General features: G+C 35.4%; 1 protein-coding gene across 4 annotated transcripts in view; it reads left to right on the plus strand.

Annotated features, from left to right (window-relative positions):
- The window catches only part of RNF145 (ring finger protein 145), a 61104-nt gene that overhangs the window by 32593 nt on the left and 7925 nt on the right, over positions 1-20586 (plus strand). For all 4 annotated transcript variants that reach the window (XM_043464834.1, XM_043464835.1, XM_043464832.1 and 1 more), the window contains 4 exons: positions 4067-4302; positions 6997-7172; positions 11646-11786; positions 14520-14702. In XM_043464834.1, coding sequence (XP_043320769.1) covers positions 4067-4302; positions 6997-7172; positions 11646-11786; positions 14520-14702 — 736 coding nt within the window. The remainder of the gene's footprint in view (positions 1-4066; positions 4303-6996; positions 7173-11645; positions 11787-14519; positions 14703-20586) is intronic.

Consider the following 20586-nt stretch of genomic DNA (forward strand, 5'->3'; position numbering starts at 1 on the left):
GATAGTGTGTTCACCCAGCCAAGATTCAATTAACTGCAAATCCATAAATTATTAAGTAGCATTTTTTTCTTTAGACTTTGATTTTAAAGTAGCTTTCTACTCCTTTTCTTCCATTTCACTAATAAACTTTTAATGAAAAACTAAGTAATATGAATATGCCATTCTTTCTTAGGGTTATGGACTTCTTGGAGATAGTTCTTAAGGAATCCTGAAATCCAGAGTACATTGTGATTTTGTTTTCTTCAGAGTTGTCAGCTGGAATAGGCATATCAAGTTGAACAACTTCCTATTCTGGAGCTATCGGAAAGATTTCCATTAACAGTATGACTCCTTTCTTCTTTCACCTAAGTAAGAGAAGTGGTCTTCCCTTCAAGAGAATCATAGCATATGAGTCATACTCTTCTGTCAAAGAGGATAAATGAAGCCTCTAACTTCAGAGCTGAGAACTGAATGTGCTGGCCTAGACTTGTGGGAACTTTCAGAGCTTAGAGGAAGTTTGCATCATGCGGAACAAGGAACTTTAAATATCATAGCTATGAGTACAGTGAAAGTAAGACATGCCAAAATGAAAATTCATAAGTATTCCTAGTATTAAAGCACTTTCTCTTAAGTATTTTTTCAGAGTTTCAGCTAATTTTTTAATCAAAGAAATATACTTACTTTTAAAAGTCAAGAAATGAACACAATTTTAAAAAATTATTGGGGATGATACCACAATATTATGATGAAAATCTACTCTTTCCTGTACTACCCCTCTCCTGTCAGGCATCGTTCCCCAGCGCTTCTCTCCTTTCAGCTCATAATTTCTTCCGTGCTGTTTTCTCTTTTGTGCCTTTCTGGAAATCCTTTTAATTGGATAAGCTTTCTTCCACATTGAACCCCTAACTTTCTTACTGTTCTATTTTCCTTTTTCTCTCTCTCTTTGTTGTTTGTTTTACTTTCTGAGGTTTCCCAACTTTTTTTTGTCATATATTTTTTTAATATTCTGTAGTTTGTTTTCTTTCTATTGGGACAGTCTTTTTAATTTCTTAGATTATTTACTTTGAAGCTTTCTTTTGCTCCTTGCATTCTTTCCATTTTCTCTGAGATTCTTTTTGTCTTTGTTTTGGTCTTGCCTTATATGGGACAGCAGTAGTTCTTAAGCCTGAATTAGAATCACCTGATTATTACGAAACATCCTCCTGTTGTCATTTGTATTAAAGTGAATTATTAAGTTGCCAGTTGTAATCTCTTTAAGGCATACCAACTGGTGTTTTTCACAGTTGGTGTTCAGGTGGGACTGACCCTTATTGGGGGGACCTATATGTAAGTGTGCATATTTGTAGTCTTTTCCCTGGACTTGGGTCAGTTTCCCGAAGAAGAATCTATCTCCTGTAGGGGGGACTGGTGCCAGACAAGAGCTGAATGGCGGCAAGCGTGGCAGCAGTGTTTGGAGACCTAGAGAGCTGTCATCTGTGTGGGCGCAGACTTCTAATCTGTCTTCATTTGGGCACTGCACCTCAGCTCGGCCTGGGGGCAGTGTCCAGGAACCTGTTCTGCCTTTTCAAAGAGCAAACTTCAGTCTTCCTGGGGTGGGGAAGGACTAGTGGCCTAATCATTGTTTTCTATCCCTTAAAATTGTGTTGACTTATTAAGTGGCCTCTCTTCTCAGTTTTTTTCATTGTTATGGGTTTTTTCTTTTTTCATACCTTTATGAATGTTTTTCTTGTGATTTGAGTATCAGTTTTTTAAAGACTAAAATTAATACTTTGTGGGAGAAAATACCACGTATGTTACATACAGTATAGTAGATTGTTAAGAAATTTTCAGCTTTGTATAAAAATGGTTGCCACTTTTGTATTCTTCTAACAATAATATGAATAGAACACAAATTAAAATATAAAAATGTTGATTTGAAATCAACATATTCCAGCAAAAAATTTAAAAATGGAATAAAGGATTAGTAAGGACTTCACTGGTGGTCCAGTGGTTAAGATTCTGTGCTTCCAGTGCAGGGGGTGTGGGTTCAATCCCTGCTCAGGGAAGTACCTCATGCTCTGCAGTGTGCCCCCCCCGCCGCCTTCAAAAAAGCATGAATAAGATTATAAAAAATATATATTTTGTTTTGCTTTTCATTGGCAAGAAGGAAGAGAATTTGACTAATTCTTAATTTGGAAGAAAACGTGTTCAAGAGTTTCTGAGAAATTCTGAGAGGAGTCAATGAAATGGAATAGTGTGTACTGTCATCAGAGATCACTGGAAAAAAAAAAAAATAGCAAGTTCCAACACAGACACAAATACACTGATGATTTTGCAGTATACCAAAATGGCATTTCAAATTAATGAGAAAAGAATTGGTTGATTCCAGTAGCTAGTTTTGAGACAGCTAACTACACATCTGAAAAAGCAAACTTAGAGCTTTGCTTTTTATCTTTTTGTAAAACAATTGCCAAATATATTAATTTTTTAATTAAAAAAAGAAAAAATAGGTGGTTACTTGTATAACCTTGAGTAGGGGGAGCCATGTAATTAACCATGGCACCAAAAGTAGAAACCGTTAAAAAGGTGGATAGATTTGACTCTTTATAATAAAAACTTTTATATTATAAGAGAAAAAAGTTACTAATATATTCCAATGACAGGGAAAATACAATTATATGATAAAGGAGGTTAATATTTTGTTTAAACAATAGAAGTAAGTCTACATATCCGAGTAGAATAAGCAAAGAGTGTGAACAAACATTTTGTCAAAAATTGCAATTGCTTTTATATACTTACTGGTAATGTTCAGTGCTACTGGTGATGGACAAAAGACAAATTTAAAAAAATATTAGGAAATATTTCTGCCCTTCCTTTTCTTAAATTATTTCCACTGTTGGCAGATAGGTGGAAAAAGGGGCGCCCTGTACACTGGGTGTTTTGTTTCTGTAGAGCAGTTGACATATGTTTCAAAAGCTTTAAACAAATGTTTCCTCTGACTCAGTAATCCTGCTTATAGGAATTTAGGCTAGAAAACATTAGGAAATGTCCTCCAAGTAGTTTATACAAGGATGTCATAAATGTACAAGCTTATTCATAACAAAGCATTTTATAATTGTAAAATATTTGAAGGTAGTCAAGTGCTAATATTGTCATATGTGTTCAGTTTTTTTAACTAAAAAAAAAAGCCCATATATATTTATGTATACACACACATACATATATTTATTAGTATATTTATTAGTTAGGTATATGTATAATATGTTTTAAATGAAAAAAGCTGATTATATGTACATTATAATCTTTATATAAAACATTTGTGTAAAAAAAAAAATTTGTGTATAATCATGCATAGAATAAACTGAAAAGGTAATAAGTAATATGGCTAGCTCTTTTTGAGCACTGCCTAGCTTTCAGATAAAATACTACAGCTTTGCATGCAGTGTTTTATGTAATAAACCCAAGACCTTAACAGTCCTAACTTGGGTGACAGGATTGTAGGAGATGGATTGTTTTTTTCCTTTTTACTTCTCTGTACTTCCTAACTTTCTATAATCATACACAATCCTCTGTAAGAATTTGTTGTTTAAACTTTTTGAGTTTCAATTTTTCATTATTGAGCCATACGGGAAGGCTTGCATGGTCCTATAAAAGCAGTTAAAGATTGAAAACCTCAGAATAAGTCTTGTCACAGCATGATTTTAGACAAGTTATTGTATCTCTTGGGTTTTATCCTTTCACCTCTAGACTAGAACAGTTAAATATTGAGGGCCTTTGTAAAAGGTGCTAAATGTATTTAGTTGTAACTGAATTATTGTAATATCTAGAAATTTTAAAACATTTCCATATTATATATGCCATCTGGAGTGGGATACAGACCAGTGGATATTTGTGCTGCTTTTCTCAGATCAGCCCTGGGGAATTGGTGCTCAAAATTCACAGGATATGTGAACATTTAATTATGGTCAAGTGAAGTTAAAATTTGATTTAAAATATTATCTAAGAGATCCTAATTAGACTCCTTCAAAAGCTGTGTCATCATTATTATCGACAGTGTTTTTATTTTGTGGATACCAAATCTAAAATGCCTTCTAATCCCTCATTTTAGGTCAGCTGGTGGTGTGTACGTTATGCTCCTGTGTCATGAAAACGAAGCAGATTTGGCTCTTTTCAGCTCACATGCTTCCTCTGCTAGCACGCCTCTGCCTTGTTCCTCTGGAGACAATTGTTATCATCAACAAATTTGCTATGATTTTTACTGGTCTGGAAGTTCTCTATTTTCTTGGGTCTAACCTTCTAGTACCTTATAATCTTGCCAAGTCTGCATACAGAGAGTTGGTTCAGGTAAGACTGTAGATAAAATTCTACATAAATATTAAGTATATTAAAGATTTAGTTCACTTGTATTTCACAGTCATGGTTGTGGTAACATTATGTTTGACACTTGGAAAATAGTAACTATTTTCAACATAATTAGGAGCATCTGAGATTCCTAAGTTCTGTTGAGAAGCAGTAAAGTGAAGTAAGTTCATCTGGATGCAGTCAGTCTGAGTTTTCACTCTGCTGCTGCTGTTTACTAGCTGTGTAACCTAGGGTTAATCACTTACGTTCACTTATCTGAGAGATAGAACTAAAATAACTGTTGTAGCTAGCATGCAGGGTAGCCATTAGATTTGAATGAGTTCAGTGCCAGGCAGATGACGTTTGGTGGTAACTGCTATAACAAAGACAAGAGTGATAGAGAATTGAATATGTAGAGGTCAGTTCCTGGTTTTTTTCCTGATATAGTCCTGCTGTGACTAACGTATTTTCCTTACGTTTATTTATTTAAACCAAGACATTAAGTAATTCTGGGCCGTGATATGACAGATTTCATTTAGATGTGGTGCTTGGACTGATTTTGCCAACATAACGTGCTTCTGTCTCTCCTACTTTTTTCAGTCTTTGCTCTCAGACAGATTATTTCCAGTCACAAGCAGTTGGTATTCAGGAAAGAAATAGTTGTATTTAATTTAATCAGTAAGTTTCAGTATATAGAATAGCTCTTAAAATTGACATTGGTATGAAGGGAGTATTAAAATGGGTATTCTCTTCTGCCTCTTTACTATGTACATGACCTTAAGATACAGGAAGCTTTCAGACTAACCATACTGATACTGCTAAGTGAGTCCTGTCCTTATTGTTGTGGCCCCAAAGGCAGGTTTCCCAGGAAAATTCTGTGAGCTCTTGACCTTAGCCTGATTCTCCTGATTTCTTCATCTTCCATAATGATCAGCTTGAGCAACTTTTCCTGAAAGTAGATCTTCCAAAGAAGATAAAAATCATTTTTTTTTCCACAGTCTCATTAAAGAGGTTCTTCATGGGGAAGGTTTGTTGTATTCAGAGTGAAAGATAACACATTTATGTATTTTTTATTTGAATTCAATCTTGTGGTACTACCCTAGTTTGTAAGGAGCAGTAGATATTCAGTAAATATTGCTTGGATACTCATTGTTTATTTAATTACCCTAAGGACAAAGCCTGTTTTACAGTGTCATGTTTACCTTCTTGTTTGTCATAAGGTTCATGTATCACTAAGCGTCATAGTTGGAAATAAAATACAGGTTATGAAATTCATGACCTAGAAAGAATTGGATAGGCAAGAAATAGAAACTGTCAGATAATTTAGTGGTCTTTTCCTTGAATGGAAAGGAGAAAAAGTACTGTGCCTCTCAGTAATCAGTTTGCTGCAAATAAATAATTTTGCAGCAAGCTAGACACTTTGTTTACTTTCATTATCTTCCAAGTGAGGAAAAATAGGGGTTACTCTTGATTCAGTTTTAGAAAAAGCGTTTGATTTACAGATGAAAAAGTTTAGAATAATCTGCAAGTCAGTATATTTTCATTTAAGGTCTTTATAGTTATTGAAACATTCTGGAATCACATTGAGCCTTCTAGCAAGACTGTTGGCTACTTAGGTTGGAGTTTGTAATCTACCTGGCAGAACTCTGTTGTGTTACCAGGATCTGGTCCCCGTCTTGGTAACTCCAGAAACTTGGTAATCATCTGTACTCTTAGGCTGAATCAGGTTATGAGAATTCCTTCTTATCAATCTCATATGAGATTGTTTTATAAACTAGATAGCTAATTTATTAACTTACGGTAACTTAGTAAACTTTTTTTAGGTATACCTTTTTTCGTGGTGTTAATGCACTTGGCAAACCAAATCATTTGAGAAATGTTCCTTGATAAATACACAGTAGGAGCAAGGGGAATTAATTTATCTGGGGGAAAAGACTTTCTAAACTGTCTTTGCTGCAAAAGAGAGTTAACTTCTCCAGTGATTATTCTATCTTCCGTCAAACTACTTATCATCCATGACATTCCTGAATAAACTCTGGAAGATTCTTGTGTATTTCCCTTCTTCCTAGCCCCTCAAGCAGTATTGCATTGTTCACACTATGCTGTGTTCTATGTTCCATCGCTTAATTGCGTCTAGTTCTTTGCGCCCCATGAACTGTATGTAGCCCGCCAGGCTCCTCTGTTCATGGAATCTTCCAAGCAGGAATACTGGACTGGGTTGCCATTTCCTATTCCAGGGGATCTCCCCGACCCAGGGATGGAACCCAAGTCTCTTCTGTTTCCTGTATTGGCAGGCAGATTCTTTAGCACTGTGCCACCTGGGAAGCCCATTGTTCATACTAGTTCTGCTAATTTTGATTCGACTTTAAGTTTGCCAAACTTCTTCAAACTGCCTGTGATGTAGTTTTCCTCCAAATGTGACTCTATTTTGACATTATTCCTGAACTGTTAGGGCAGTTTGCTGTTGCCATTTGATGAGTGTGTGTCAACTGCTAATAATAATGTAAAATTAGTAGATTAAAAAAGACATGCTATTTTCTAATTGTATGCATAGAGCTAACTTTGAAGGAATTTATCTGAATATGTAAGAAAAGAAAAGCAATTCAGTTTTTAAGTACTGCAGGTTAAACACTTTTATGTTTAAATGTGTTTATTGAAGTGATAAAAGATGTTTTCCTGTCTTATTTTCTTACTCAGGTAGTGGAGGTGTATGGCCTTCTAGCCTTGGGAATGTCCCTGTGGAATCAGCTGGTAGTCCCTGTATTGTTCATGGTTTTCTGGCTCGTCTTATTTGCTCTTCAGATTTACTCCTATTTCAGTACTCGAGATCAGCCTGCCTCACGAGAGAGGCTTCTTTTCCTTTTCCTGACAAGGTAAAATTAATTAGAGCGTATGACACTATATATAGCCTTAGGAAGAGAAAACTTTGATCCAGGAATAGTAAGTGTTGCAAATTAACTTTCGTCAGTCTTTTTATAGTGTTTCATGTGTAATTAAAATGGGATTTTCACTCAGCAGATGCTTAGGTCTCGCAGTGCAAGGAAGTGATAATACAATAATGTTGGTTTATTTGGCCACACTGTGGACCATAGTACAGCAAATGATTTGTGGAAAGGGATGTCACAAATTGTAAAAATGTTTTTTCGATTTCATGTTAAACTATTGGAAAAGAAATACGTTCTAAAAATAGCTATTACTTTTATTGAGTATTTAATATGTAAATGGACACACCAGACCACATTACCTGTCTCCTGAAAAACCTGTATGGAGGACAAGAAGCTACGGTTAGAACTGGACATGGAACAACGGACTGGTTCCAAATTGGGAAAGGAGTATGTCAAGGCTGTATATTGGTTCACCCTGCTTATTTAACTTATATGCAGAGTACATCATACGAAATGCTGGGCTGGATGACTCAAAGGCTGGAGTCAAGATTGCTGGGAGGAATATCAACAACCTCAGATATGCAGAAATAATACCACTTTAATGGTGGAAAGTGAAGAGGAACTAAAGAACCTCTTGGTGAAGGTGAAAAAAGAGAATGAAAGAGCTGACTTAGAACTCAACATTCAAAAAACAAAGATCATGGCATTGGGGTCTCATCACTTCATTGCAAATAGATGGGGAAAAAGTGGAAACAGTGTCAGATTTCATTTTCTTGGGCTCCAGAATCAATGCAGATCCATGATATTAAAAGATCCTTGCTCCTTAGAAGAATAGCTATGACAAACCTACACAGTGTTTTAAAAAGCAGAAACATTGCTTTGCTGACAAAGGTCCATACGGTCTAAGCTATGGTTTTTCCAGTAGTCATGTATGGATGTGAGAGTTGGACCATAAAGAAAGCTAAGCACCGAAGATTTGATGCTTTTGAACTATGGTGCTGGAGAAGAGTCTTGACAGTCCCTTGGACAGCGAGGAGATCAAACCAGTCAGTCCTGAATATTCATTGGACGGACTGATGCTGAAGCTGAACCCGAATGCTTTGGTCACCTGACGCAAAGAGCTGACTCATTGGAAAAGACCCTGATGCTGAGAAAGATTGAAGGCAGGAGCAGAAGGGGACGACAGGATGAGATGGTTGGATGGCATCCCCAACTCGATGGACATGAATTTGAGCAAGCTCTGGGAGCTGGTGATGGACAGGGAAGCCAGGTGTGCTGCAGTCCATGGGGTCGCAAAGAATCAGACACTCCTTAGTGACTGAACAACAACAGTATGTGCCAGCCACACTATTAAAGTTACTCACACTCACTTTTATAGCAGCCCTCCAAGAAAGGTGCTTTTATTCTCATTACCATTTTAGAGCTGAGGAAACTGTACCAAGAATAACTTGCCCCAGGTGACAGTGTCAGAAGAAGGGGTTTTGACATTCAAACCCCATCTGAGTCCAAATCCTATGACTGCATATACACTTTCACTATACCTTTTTTTTTTTTGAACCATACTGCTCAGCTTGTGGGATCTTGGTTCCCTGACCAGGAAGTGAACCTGCACCCTGGGCAGGGAAAGCACAGAATTCTAACTACTGGACCGCCAAGGAATTCCCTGCCCCGTTATTTTTGATGTTTTCCTTCATTATTGAGATAGAGTCAAATAATGATAAAATGAGTATATCATAGTACTTTGCTGTTTAATTGAAAGGAATTCTAACACTTTTTTTTTTTTGTAACACTTGGTTTTTAAGGTAAATTATATTTTAAAAATCTTCAGTGTTTAGAGTCCGTTTTCCATCTGTCTGTGAGCTTATCTAGACGTTTGTCCTTTTCTGAATTTTCCACCTTAAGCCCTCAGAATCTGGCAGATGGGTCTACATCTTCGTTCCCTGACTCTTTAAAAGGAAACACTTTAAAAGGCAAGAAAGAAACTCCTCCTGGGAAGTAAATATAGGCAAATACAAGTTTTGAATTTTAGTTAATAGAGCCATTGTTTCCCAGCCATCCAAAATGATGGCGTACTGTGCACTAAGTGGTATCGGGGAGGAGAAGCTTAGGACAGATTTATTCTCTTTAAGGAGCAGGTTACTTGTTAAGATTGAAAACATTACGAAGTTAAATGACAATATAGATGACATGGGGTGATACCTATTTTGACAAATAAAATAACTTACTGGTACTGAGTCAGATTTTGTGCTGACTTTTAATTAGAAAGTAGCTTCTATAACATGGTATAAATTGATATCAAATATGTTTTAATGGCCAGCATGTTATTAAGTTGCACTGTTACTTGTTTTTAAGTATTATGGAAATTTTATGCAGAGTTTTAAAATGATCCAGAAAGTAAGTGAATTTAAAGGGAAAGAGAGATACATAGTTCTGTGATTAGGATAACCTAAATGTGGGCTGGGATTCGTCTTGTTTTAAACCAGATTATTATCCATTGTGAAGCACGATCAAATGAAGCATAGTATAATGTAAGAGGCTTAACAAATCGAAAAGCTGTGAATGCGTTCGAGCTTATGGAGTAAGAAAATAATGCTGAGATTTTAGGTGAGGCTTAGACATCTTGCCAAATAATTTTATTCTCTATTCCTTTTCCATACATTGGACAGATTTCTGCTTCTCAGTATAAGAATGTTTTAATTTGTAATAGAGAAGTTCCTGTGTGGTTCTTTGACGTATATCCCTGTAAGCCTTGTTCTTTGTACTTCTTGATGGTCTTATGTGCCAGTTTGTGTGTGTGTGTTGCCTTGTCAAAGAACAAGTTAACTTACAAAAAGGATCTCAACACAATACCCTGACTAAAACAAACCAACAAAACATAGCAAACAAACTGAAAAGCAAAAAGAAGGGATTTTTTGCAGTCAGGAAATAGAAACTAAAATCAATAAAATGTCTCATTGACAAGAGAAGGGAAGAAAAATTTTATAAATTTCCCGGCCTCTTTCACTTCCCCAAAGCTAGGTTGAAACCTTTTGTGTTCTTTAGTATACTCTTTTGAAAAATGGCACCACACTCTTTTTTAAAGTAAGACTGAAAGAATGTGCTCCTCTTGAAAATGTAATTAAATTGTACTGTTTGGGTGTAAAAGATTTCTTTAAATATAGATGGACACAAGAAAAAATAAACTGTATGAACATTGAGTAAAATTTTCAGACTTTTCCAATGGGAATGAAGTAAAATTTTTAGTGTTATTTTTAGTCATGATTGTCATATTTTTAAATTACTGGGCAATTTGTTGAAACATGTTACATAATGATTTTTCTGAGAAAAATATCAAACATTGCAGAAATTAGATTTATAAGAATGCCATAAAATTGTTTATTCTTTAGCTGTGAACTATCATATCAGCTCCTAATGGAAAAACAAAAAAAAATTTTTTTTTCTGCATCATAATGCACACTGATCTACATGAAATTAGATGTTTTCACATAAAAAGTAACTTTAAAAGCAGTTGTGTAAATGTAGCAGAGGCAAGGAGCTACATAGTGAAGGGCAGATACTGATTTGCCTGAATGAATTCCTCATCAGTGCAAATGAAATTCTTCACTGAAATTTTAAAACTTGAGATACTGTGCTTTGGACCTTTTTTATTAGTTGCTTTGTAAATGCTAAATCCAAATTAATGGTACATTAATTTGTTACATATATTTGCAAAATACTTGTTAAATTATTTTCTAATGTATTCAATGAAAGTATTGAACGTATTTCTATAAAACATGAGAGTATTTTCAAGGTTTAGTGTAAGTCCAGTTCTCCTTATTAAAAGTTGATATTAAAATTATTTTTAAATGGTCTTAGGCTGTCTTCTTGGACATAACTTTTGAAGTAACCCAGAAAAGGAATGCATTTACCTAAACATGAGTTCAAGTGTAAAGCACCAGTACTGTGGAAGCCACTGTTGGAGTGAGAGGTGTTGGCAGCTGCGGTGTCGACAGGCCCTGTAACAGGATGATCAAAGAAGGCGTTTTGATGAGTAACCACATTAGCAGTGCAGCCTGATCAATTTGAACAGCCGAAACTTTTCAGAAGGAAAAATGAGCAACCATACGAGTTTCCTTTGAATATTATCAGTATTTAATTAAATATTTCTTAAGCTTTGAACAAGGTTTAGGCCCTTCAAGTTTCACTACCTTTGGAGGAGATGATAGATAAATAAAAATAAAAGACTGTTTCAGATTTGGTGCTGTATACTAAATATTTGCCAAAGAGAAAATGAGGTTAGGATAATAATGAGAATGGATTTAAATTATTTTAACAGAGTGGTTAGGTGATCTCATCTCAGATTTTGGGTGTTTTCATTGAGGGTCAGATCAAACTTTGTGGTTATTTAAAGGCCTAAGATGTTTTAACTTTAGGTAAACAATTTTTATCTGTCAATATTCCCCCCCCCCTTTTTTTTTCTAGTATTGCTGAATGCTGCAGCACTCCTTACTCACTTTTGGGTTTGGTCTTCACGGTTTCTTTTGTTGCCTTGGGTGTTCTGACACTCTGCAAGTTTTACTTGCAGGGTTACCGAGCTTTCATGAATGATCCTGCCATGAATCGGTAAGTTCTTTGCTCCGAACAGCTCTAGAAATTTAAATCTTACCTAACTTAAAGAAATAATGATGAATTTCTTTGTTGATAAATTTTAGAGGAAATGGAATTTTGAGGACTTTTTTTGGGGGAAATGGTTGCTATATTTGGATTAACATGCTATTAAAAAAAACCCCTAAATTTCTGTGTATAAAAATTGTATTTTTATTGTATGTACATAACATGTATATTAGATACTTTCCTATCTTAGATTTATTTAAGAGATTTTTGATAGCTTTTTCCCATTCTGAATTTGTGTCACTCTGCTAAAATCAGATTTCTATATTGGATACTCCCTTAAAGATTTTTTTTTTTTATGTTTGAACATAATTTTTATACCAATTGAAGTTTCAAAAGACACATTAATGAGGATGCAGAATAGTTATTCCATTTGTTACTAAATCACTGAGATCAGGTAATAGGAAACTATCTTTAGAACTTGTCACGATTCCTGTTATCTTAATTAATATAGAGGTTTCCTGATTTTATTTATTTAAGTTTACATAACCTCTTGAAGTATTTAAATCTTTATGGTGTATTTCAGAAATAGTGGATGCTGAGTACCTTGTAAATTGAGAGGATATTTTTATTTTGTTGTATATTAGTTTTTTGATGACAGAAAAGAAAAAAACCTGTGCTCCATAATTTTCCTGCCAGTCCCAGCTAATACCTTTATAATGGAAAGAGGGGCTGGGAACAAGAAAGAAAAATAATTCTTGTTTAAGTTCACAAAATTCATACCATTCAAAGAGCACTAAAGGGAAAGTGACACCTTTCTCCTCCTACTTCTCATTTCCTCTCCACAAAGATAACAGCTATAAGTGGTTATTTTAAAATTTTTTAAAAGGGAAAAGTATATATATATATTTTTTCTTTTCCACATACTATACACATTGTTCTATACCTTATTTTGTCACTCAGTATGGGTTAGATAGGTTTTCTATATTTTGTTTTTATGTCAGCACATTCAGATACATCTCATTCTTTTTGATGAATGCATATTATTACAAAAATAATGTATCTCTCTTTTTTTTTGCTATTTAAATAATGCTACTATCAGTATCTTTGTTCATGTCTCTTTTTTTAAAACCCTTACATAGGAAAATTTTAAACCAAAAAAGTTGAGAAAATAGTAAAGTGAACCCCCATGTATGTACCTAGCACCCGTCTCCAGTGATGTGGCCAGGGTCATGTGCTCTGTATCCATCCCATCCACTCCACCTGTTTTTTCCCATAACCTAACTGCATTTGTTTGGAGCAAATTCCAGATACAGTATTATTTTACCTCTGAATCTTTTAGAAAAAAAACATAACTACAATTGAACATTCATTTCTAATAGAAGAATTCCTTGACATCAGATACCCAGTTGGTGTTCGTATTTCCTTGAATTATCTGCCTGAATTTTAAAAAACATTTTGTTTGCTCAACTCAGGATCCAAATAAGGCCCATATTGCAAAGGTTGGGTGTGCCTCTCAAGTTTCTTTCAATATTTAGGTCCCTGTTATCTCTGTATTTTTTCCCTTTAATTTTATTTGTTGAAGACATCAGATTGTTTGTCCTACTTAAGTTTTCAGTCTGGATTTTACTGATCATATCCCCATAACACATAACATGTTCCATTATTCACTTTTTCATATCTGTATATCCTAAACATCTTTATTTATATATCTTAATTTTTGTACTACATCCGTAGGGTAAATTACCAGTAAGATTATTGAATTGAAGGGTATGTACATTTTAAGTTTTTTTTTTTTTTTTTTAATTTTTTTTAAATTTTTTTTATTAGTTGGAGGCTACATTTTAAGTTTATTAGCAAATTCTTCTCCAGAAATGTTTTACCTATTTACATCTCAGCATTAGTCTGCTCATTTTTTTTACATTGTCAGTACTTTGATTATCAAACTTTGAAATATTTGCTAATTTGTGGATTTGAAAACTGTACCTGTCCTTTGCTCATTTCTCATTTATTTGCCAGATCCTTTAGAATTCAAGTCATTAGGATAAAAAGGTCTTAGGACTTTGTATATATATTCCATAAGGAAATTGAATTTCAAAAAAAGTATTTGTATTTATGTCTCTGGTTCTTATGGACTTCTTGAAGAGACATTTCCTACCCCAAAATTATAGACTTTCACATAATGGTTCTATATTTTATAATCAGGAGATAGTTCATAATATGCGTGCTAAGTCGCTTCAGTTGTGTCCGACTGTTTGTGATCCTCTGGGCTGTAGCTGGCCAGGGTCTTTGGAGTGGACTGTCACTTCCTCCTCCAGGTGATCTTCCTGACCCAGGGATGGAACCTGTGTCTCTTACGTCTTCTGCATTGGCAGGAACCATTAGCACCACCTGGGAAGCCCAGTTCATAATATAAGTGTATATAATTCAGTGGCTAGGGATACAGTGGCTAAGAATGGTAGGGGTATCTGGCTTATTAGCAAAGCCTGGTTAGAGCACTTATCTTAGACATTGCTTTAGTTCTCCTCACTGTATGCTGAAATTATAGCTATTACGTTTTGCATATGTAGTGCTACATTATGATTGTATATTACTACATTGACATTAATATTCTGATCAGGTGTTTTGTCTAAGAATAGAGCAGAAATATTTAACAATAGTCTATAAGCCTTTGGATGATTTTCTCCCAAAATTAAATGTGATTCTGATTACTGTTTGTTTTTCTGAAAATGTACACTTTTCCAGGGGCATGACAGAAGGAGTTACGCTGTTAATCCTGGCGGTGCAGACTGGTCTGATAGAACTGCAAGTTGTTCACCGGGCATTCCTGCTCAGTATTATCCTTTTCATTGTTGTAGCTTCTATTCTCCAGTCTATGTTAGAGATTGCAGATCCTATTGTTTTGGCGCTGGGAGCATCTAGAGACAAGTAAGAAACTTCCTAAAAGACATTTTTTTTTTTTTTTTCTCAGTGATACAATTTATTCTGGCATAATGCAACTTTCCTCATTTTTTTTTTTTTTTTTAATTTTTTTATTAGTTGGAGGCTAATTACTTCACAACATTTCAGTGGGTTTTGTCATACATTGATATGAATCAGCCATAGATTTACACTTATTCCCCATCCCGATCCCCCCTCCCACCTCCCTCTCCACCCGATTCCTCTGGGTCTTCCCAGTGCACCAGGCCCGAGCACTTGTCTCATGCATCCCACCTGGGCTGGTGATCTGTTTCACCATAGATAGTATACATGCTGTTCTTTTGAAACATCCCACCCCACCTTCTCCCACAGAGTTCAAAAGTCTGTTCTGTATTTCTGTGTCTCTTTTTCTGTTTTGCATATAGGGTTATCGTTACCATCTTTCTAAATTCCATATATATGTGTTAGTATGCTGTAATGTTCTTTATCTTTCTGGCTTACTTCACTCTGTATAAGGGGCTCCAGTTTCATCCATCTCATTAGGACTGGTTCAAATGAATTCTTTTTGATGGCTGAGTAATATTCCATGGTGTATATGTACCACAGCTTCCTTATCCATTCATCTGCTGATGGGCATCTAGGTTGCTTCCATGTCCTGGCTATTATAAACAGTGCTGCGATGAACATTGGGGTGCACGTGTCTCTTTCAGATCTGGTTTCCTCAGTGTGTATGCCCAGAAGTGGGATTGCTGGGTCATATGGCAGTTCTATTTCCAGTTTTTTAAGGAATCTCCACACTGTTTTCCATAGTGGCTGTACTAGTTTGCATTCCCACCAACAGTGTAAGAGGGTTCCCTTTTCTCCACACCCTCTCCAGCATTTATTGCTTGTAGACTTTTGGATAGCAGCCATCCTGACTGGTGTGTACTGGTACCTCATTGTGGTTTTGATTTGCATTTCTCTAATAATGAGTGATGTTGAGCACCTTTTCATGTGTTTGTTAGCCATCTGTATGTCTTCTTTGGAGAAATGTCTGTTTAGTTCTCTGGCCCATTTTTTGATTGGGGTCATTTATTTTTCTGGAATTGAGCTGCAGGAGTTGCTTGTATATTTTTGAGATTAATCCTTTGTCTGTTTCTTCATTTGCTATTATTTTCTCCCAATCTGACGGCTGTCTCTAAAAGACATTTTTGTTGTATTCTTTACATGAGTCCATTGCCTGAAGATTTAGATATTGTTTAGATACAGAAGATAATATGAATAATTGGTATTAGCTTATTAACAACTTTACATTTTTAGTTTTTATATGTGTTTGACTTTTCTGTTGTTTTTCCTTCAACATCACATTAAAGGCCAAGTAATTTACAAATCAGCTTTTCTTCTTCAGAGAAATGTAATACTTTTTTATATATATCCAGTTTTGAAATAAAGAATATAGAGCATAAAATTTAGTCCAGTAAATGTAACAAATAATATACAGTTTTATTCTGTATAGTACTAAAGGAGAGGAAACATTGAGGAACTACAAACGAAGAAGAGAAAAATAAAGGTTGTCAAGCATTAATGAAATTTTTACAGTCTTACCTGACGGCTTGTTTGCAGCTAACTGAGGTTATAATGGGGATTCTTGACACCTTATGGGACCAACTGGATTCAAATTCATTCATCTCATATTACAAATATTTTCTTAATGAATAAAAGCCAATTATGATTTGGCTCTTTAAGATACCATTTTGGCTTATGGTAATTTATATAAGGACATGCTATAAGGAATTGCTTAAATTCAGTGCCACTATTTTTTTCCAGCATCCTTCTGTACATTCTGATTATTGATTATTGAAATATCTGATTTAATTGCTTCTTTGGTGGTACATTTATGAGTAAGGGAGCAGGTAGCCTTGGGGGAGATAGAATTTTGACAGGAGAGTTTAAAAACACTCCAAATTAGCATTTTAATTATGGTTAATCAGGTTTACCTTTCTATCCTCATATCCCATATCGTCAAACATTCTGAAAACTTTCTCAAGTGGTAAAATTGCTGAAAGAGTCCATTTAATTTAAATAAACTCTTGGATATGTTTCAGATAATTTTAATCATTATAGTTATTTGAGATTTGGTTTTGAGGTTTAGAATTTCTCAATAAAAGCTTTTTTTTTTTTTTTTTAATAAAAGCTTTTAAGATGTTGAATTCAATGGTGAACTCAGTTAAATAGTCATTTAAATTGTTTTGACCAAAGTTCAATTACTCTTTTGTCATCTCTGGCAGTATCCTTTAGTATTATTAACTGTGCTAGTTAGAAGACTAATAGAATACTATAGAAAGTTTGGGAAAGAGGAAAAAAGATCATAATTTCAGTGCCATAAGGATCAGTAAGTCCAGTTCTGGGTCTTTCCAGGGTGCTGAACTAGCGTCGTTACTGGCTTCTCCCTCCGAGATCAAATGCAGAGGAAATTTAGAGGGAAAGGAGCAAGACTGAGAAGCCCTGTGTGTGGGTGTGGAGTGGTAATTTTGGATGGGTGTCACTGTTACTCTTGCATATAGCAGCATTATTAGTCTGAGGCAAGTGAGGCTCCTGGCTGTGAGAGGATGAGATGGGAATGAACAGTTGGGTTCTGTTCTTCTTTCCCACGACTTAAATGGCAGTACTTGTTTCTTTTTTTTTTTTAAACAAATAAAATGGAAAAGTTGTGAGAAAAATATAACTTACCAGAGCTGATTCAAGAATTGAAAAGCTTGGCTAGTTCTGTAACTGTTACAGAAATGGAAACAAAAGGTAAACATCCTGACCCAGGTGGCTTTACAGGCGAGGCAAGTGCTACCAGAAATCCAAGGAACAGATGTCCATGCTTTAAACAGAGACTTCCAAATCATAGAAAGAATCTTCTGCCCAGCCCTTCCCCTTCTTTGAAGCCAGTATAAATCCATATTGAAATCAAAACAGACAACTCGAGAAACATAAAGTTTATTTCACTCAAAATAGGAGATACTATGAAGTTTTTATAATAATTGACTCACGTCCAGACAACTTGACCGATGGAATGGAGCCCCCAAGCAAGTCCATATATGTATGGACCTTTGGTGCACGACAGAGGGGCATGTCAGGTACTTGGGGCAGGTGGTCATGTAATGTAGCTGGAAAAAAATGATTTCTATTTGGAAAAGGATGGAATTGGATTCCTATCTCATAGCCATAAACAAAAGAATCAGCTCCAAAATTGTAGAGGCTTAAATGTCAAAATAAAAAATTAAGTCTGCATAGAGTAGTATATTTTAGACCTTCAAGGAGGAAAAAAATTTGTTAAACTGATGGAGCTGGTTGTGAAAAGACCGACTAAAATGAGTATGATTATGAAAGAAAAGTGGTAAATCTAATTGTTAAAATTAATAACGTTTTGTAAACCTAAAGGTAACTTAAATTAGACATGATAGTTACAAACTGGGAGTAGGTATTTATAGTATTCACACTTGCCTAGGAATTAGTATCTAGAATATATAAACAGCTCAGATCAGTGAGTGAAGTGGCTAAAATACACCATCAGGCTTTTAGTGAAAGAGCAAACAATGAATATGAAGAGAGGTTCAGTGTCTTTAGTGGTCAAAGAAATGTGAATCAAGACTTCTCAGAGTTACTGTTTTGAACCCATGGAAGTGGCAATGAATAAATAATAGAACGGAAAAAAGAAAGGGAGAGGGACTTCCCGGTGGTCCAGTGTTTAAGACCCTGCGCTGCCAGTGCACGAAGCATGGGTTCAATCCCTGGTCAGGGAACTAGATCCCATATGCTGCAACTAAGACACAGAGCAGCCAAATAAATAAATAAACTTTGTTAAAAAATTAAAAAGAAGAGGGAGGAGAGAGAGAGAAGAATGTCAGCTGATACCTAAGCGAGAAGAAAACGTAGGTCCCAGGATATGCTAGATTTCTGGTGGGAATGTAAATCAGTGTAATCACTTTGGAAAACTAGCATTTTCTTCTATGTACATACTCAGGACATTCTCGCACATGTTCAGGAGGGACATGTAGAAGCATGTTCATAGCACAATTTCACAATAGCAGAAACCTGGGAGCAAATCATACACTAATCAGACAGGAAAGGGGGTGAATCCATGTGATAATAGCCACAGTGAAATATTAAAAGCATTAGTGCCACATTAAACATTATGAATGATTCATAGCAGTATATAAGTAAATCAAGAAAGATGATAATATAGAATGTCATTTTTATGTTAGAAACAGAATTTTAAAAGACACTCTTTAGGGATACATGTGGATGAAGCAGCACATGTGAAGGAAGCAATCAAGTGAGTGAAGAGCACAGGGTTCATGAAATGGTTTCATTGGGTGAAGGGAGGCAGGTCCTAGAATAGTCCAGCTGCCTCAAGCTTAGAGTAGATTATGGCCCAGGCCCTCTCTTTTTTACAGAGAGATGGGTTCATGAATGCTTGTTACAGTTTCAGTTTCAGTTGCTTAGTTGTGTCCGACTTTTTGCGACCCCATAGACTGTAGCATGCCAGGCTTCCCTGTCCATCACCAACTCCCAGAGCTTGCTAAAACTCATGCCCGTTGAGTCAGTGATGCCATCCAACCATCTCATCCTCTGTCGTCCCCTTCTCCTCCTGCCCTCAGTCTTTCCCAGAATCAGGGTCTTTTCCAGTGAGTCAGTTCTTCACATCAGGTGGCCGAAGTATTGGAGTTGCAGCTTCAGCATCAGTCCTTCAGGTGTAAATACTTAGGATATAAATGCCTTTTAAAGTTTAGGTATTTAAAATTGCTGATTGGATTATTATTAATAACTAATGAAAAGAGGGACTTGCACAGACCAATAAAGATAGTGCATTCTGAATCGAAGATTATGATTAATTCAGTTAACTGCAACTGGGGATTAAAAAAGGGAAATGAAGATGTCCTAATTCTGAAGAACAATTAAAAGGTAATACTGAAACACTGCTTGTCTCTGTTACAAAGGAGGTAATTATTAGGGGGACATCCTCATGTGATTTTGGCGTTGGTTTGAGGTAATTTCCAGTGTTTAACTTAAAAAGGTGCCTCAGATTTAGCTATAGATATAATTGTTACTTTTATCTGTAAATTTGATTACAGTTTTTATCATGGAATTTTACAACTATAGTCTGTTGTATTCAAATTATATAGCAAATTTTTAAATGATCAACATTTAAATGAAATGGATTGAGGTGAATTAAAAAAATTATTTTTCACTGTGTAAGTACTTAACCTGTTAATGGAACAAATTTCCAGTATTACTTTATGCTATACTTTTTATTTTTAATTTTAAATTAGATTTTTGTTTAATTTTAACTGAAATAAGGATATATATGTATATAATGTTTGTGTGTATCTAAAATAGAAATTAGACATAGGTTAAAACTGTTGGCATAGTTTTGTATTTACTTTTCTATGTACATGTATAAATATATGTAAATATATACCTACATTGCTTCCCTGGTGACTCAGACGGTAAAGCATCTGCCTGCAATGCGGGAGACCCGGATTCTATCCCTGGCTTGGGAAGATCCCCTGGAGAAGGAAATGGCAACCCACTCCAGTACTCTTGCCTGGAAAATCCCATGGATGGAGGAGCCTGGTAGGCTACAGTCCATGGGGTCGCAAAGAGTTGGACACAACTAAGCAACCTCACATCATATACCTACATGATGTAAGTGGATCATAGCTAGCTTGATTTTGAAAAATATGCTTAAAGTTTTCAGGCAAATGGCCCTATTATAGCTATTGTTACAGTAGCTATTGTTACAATAATTCCTTTCTGCTTTTTTTTTTTTTTTTTTTTTAATAAAAGTTTGGAATCTTAAAGCAGAGCTACAGTGGCAGTTTAAGTTTGTCCCTTAACATCTCATAAGAAAAATGTTTGACAG

Source organism: Cervus canadensis, chromosome 4 (assembly GCF_019320065.1).
Source record: "Cervus canadensis isolate Bull #8, Minnesota chromosome 4, ASM1932006v1, whole genome shotgun sequence".
NCBI lineage: Eukaryota > Metazoa > Chordata > Mammalia > Artiodactyla > Cervidae > Cervus > Cervus canadensis.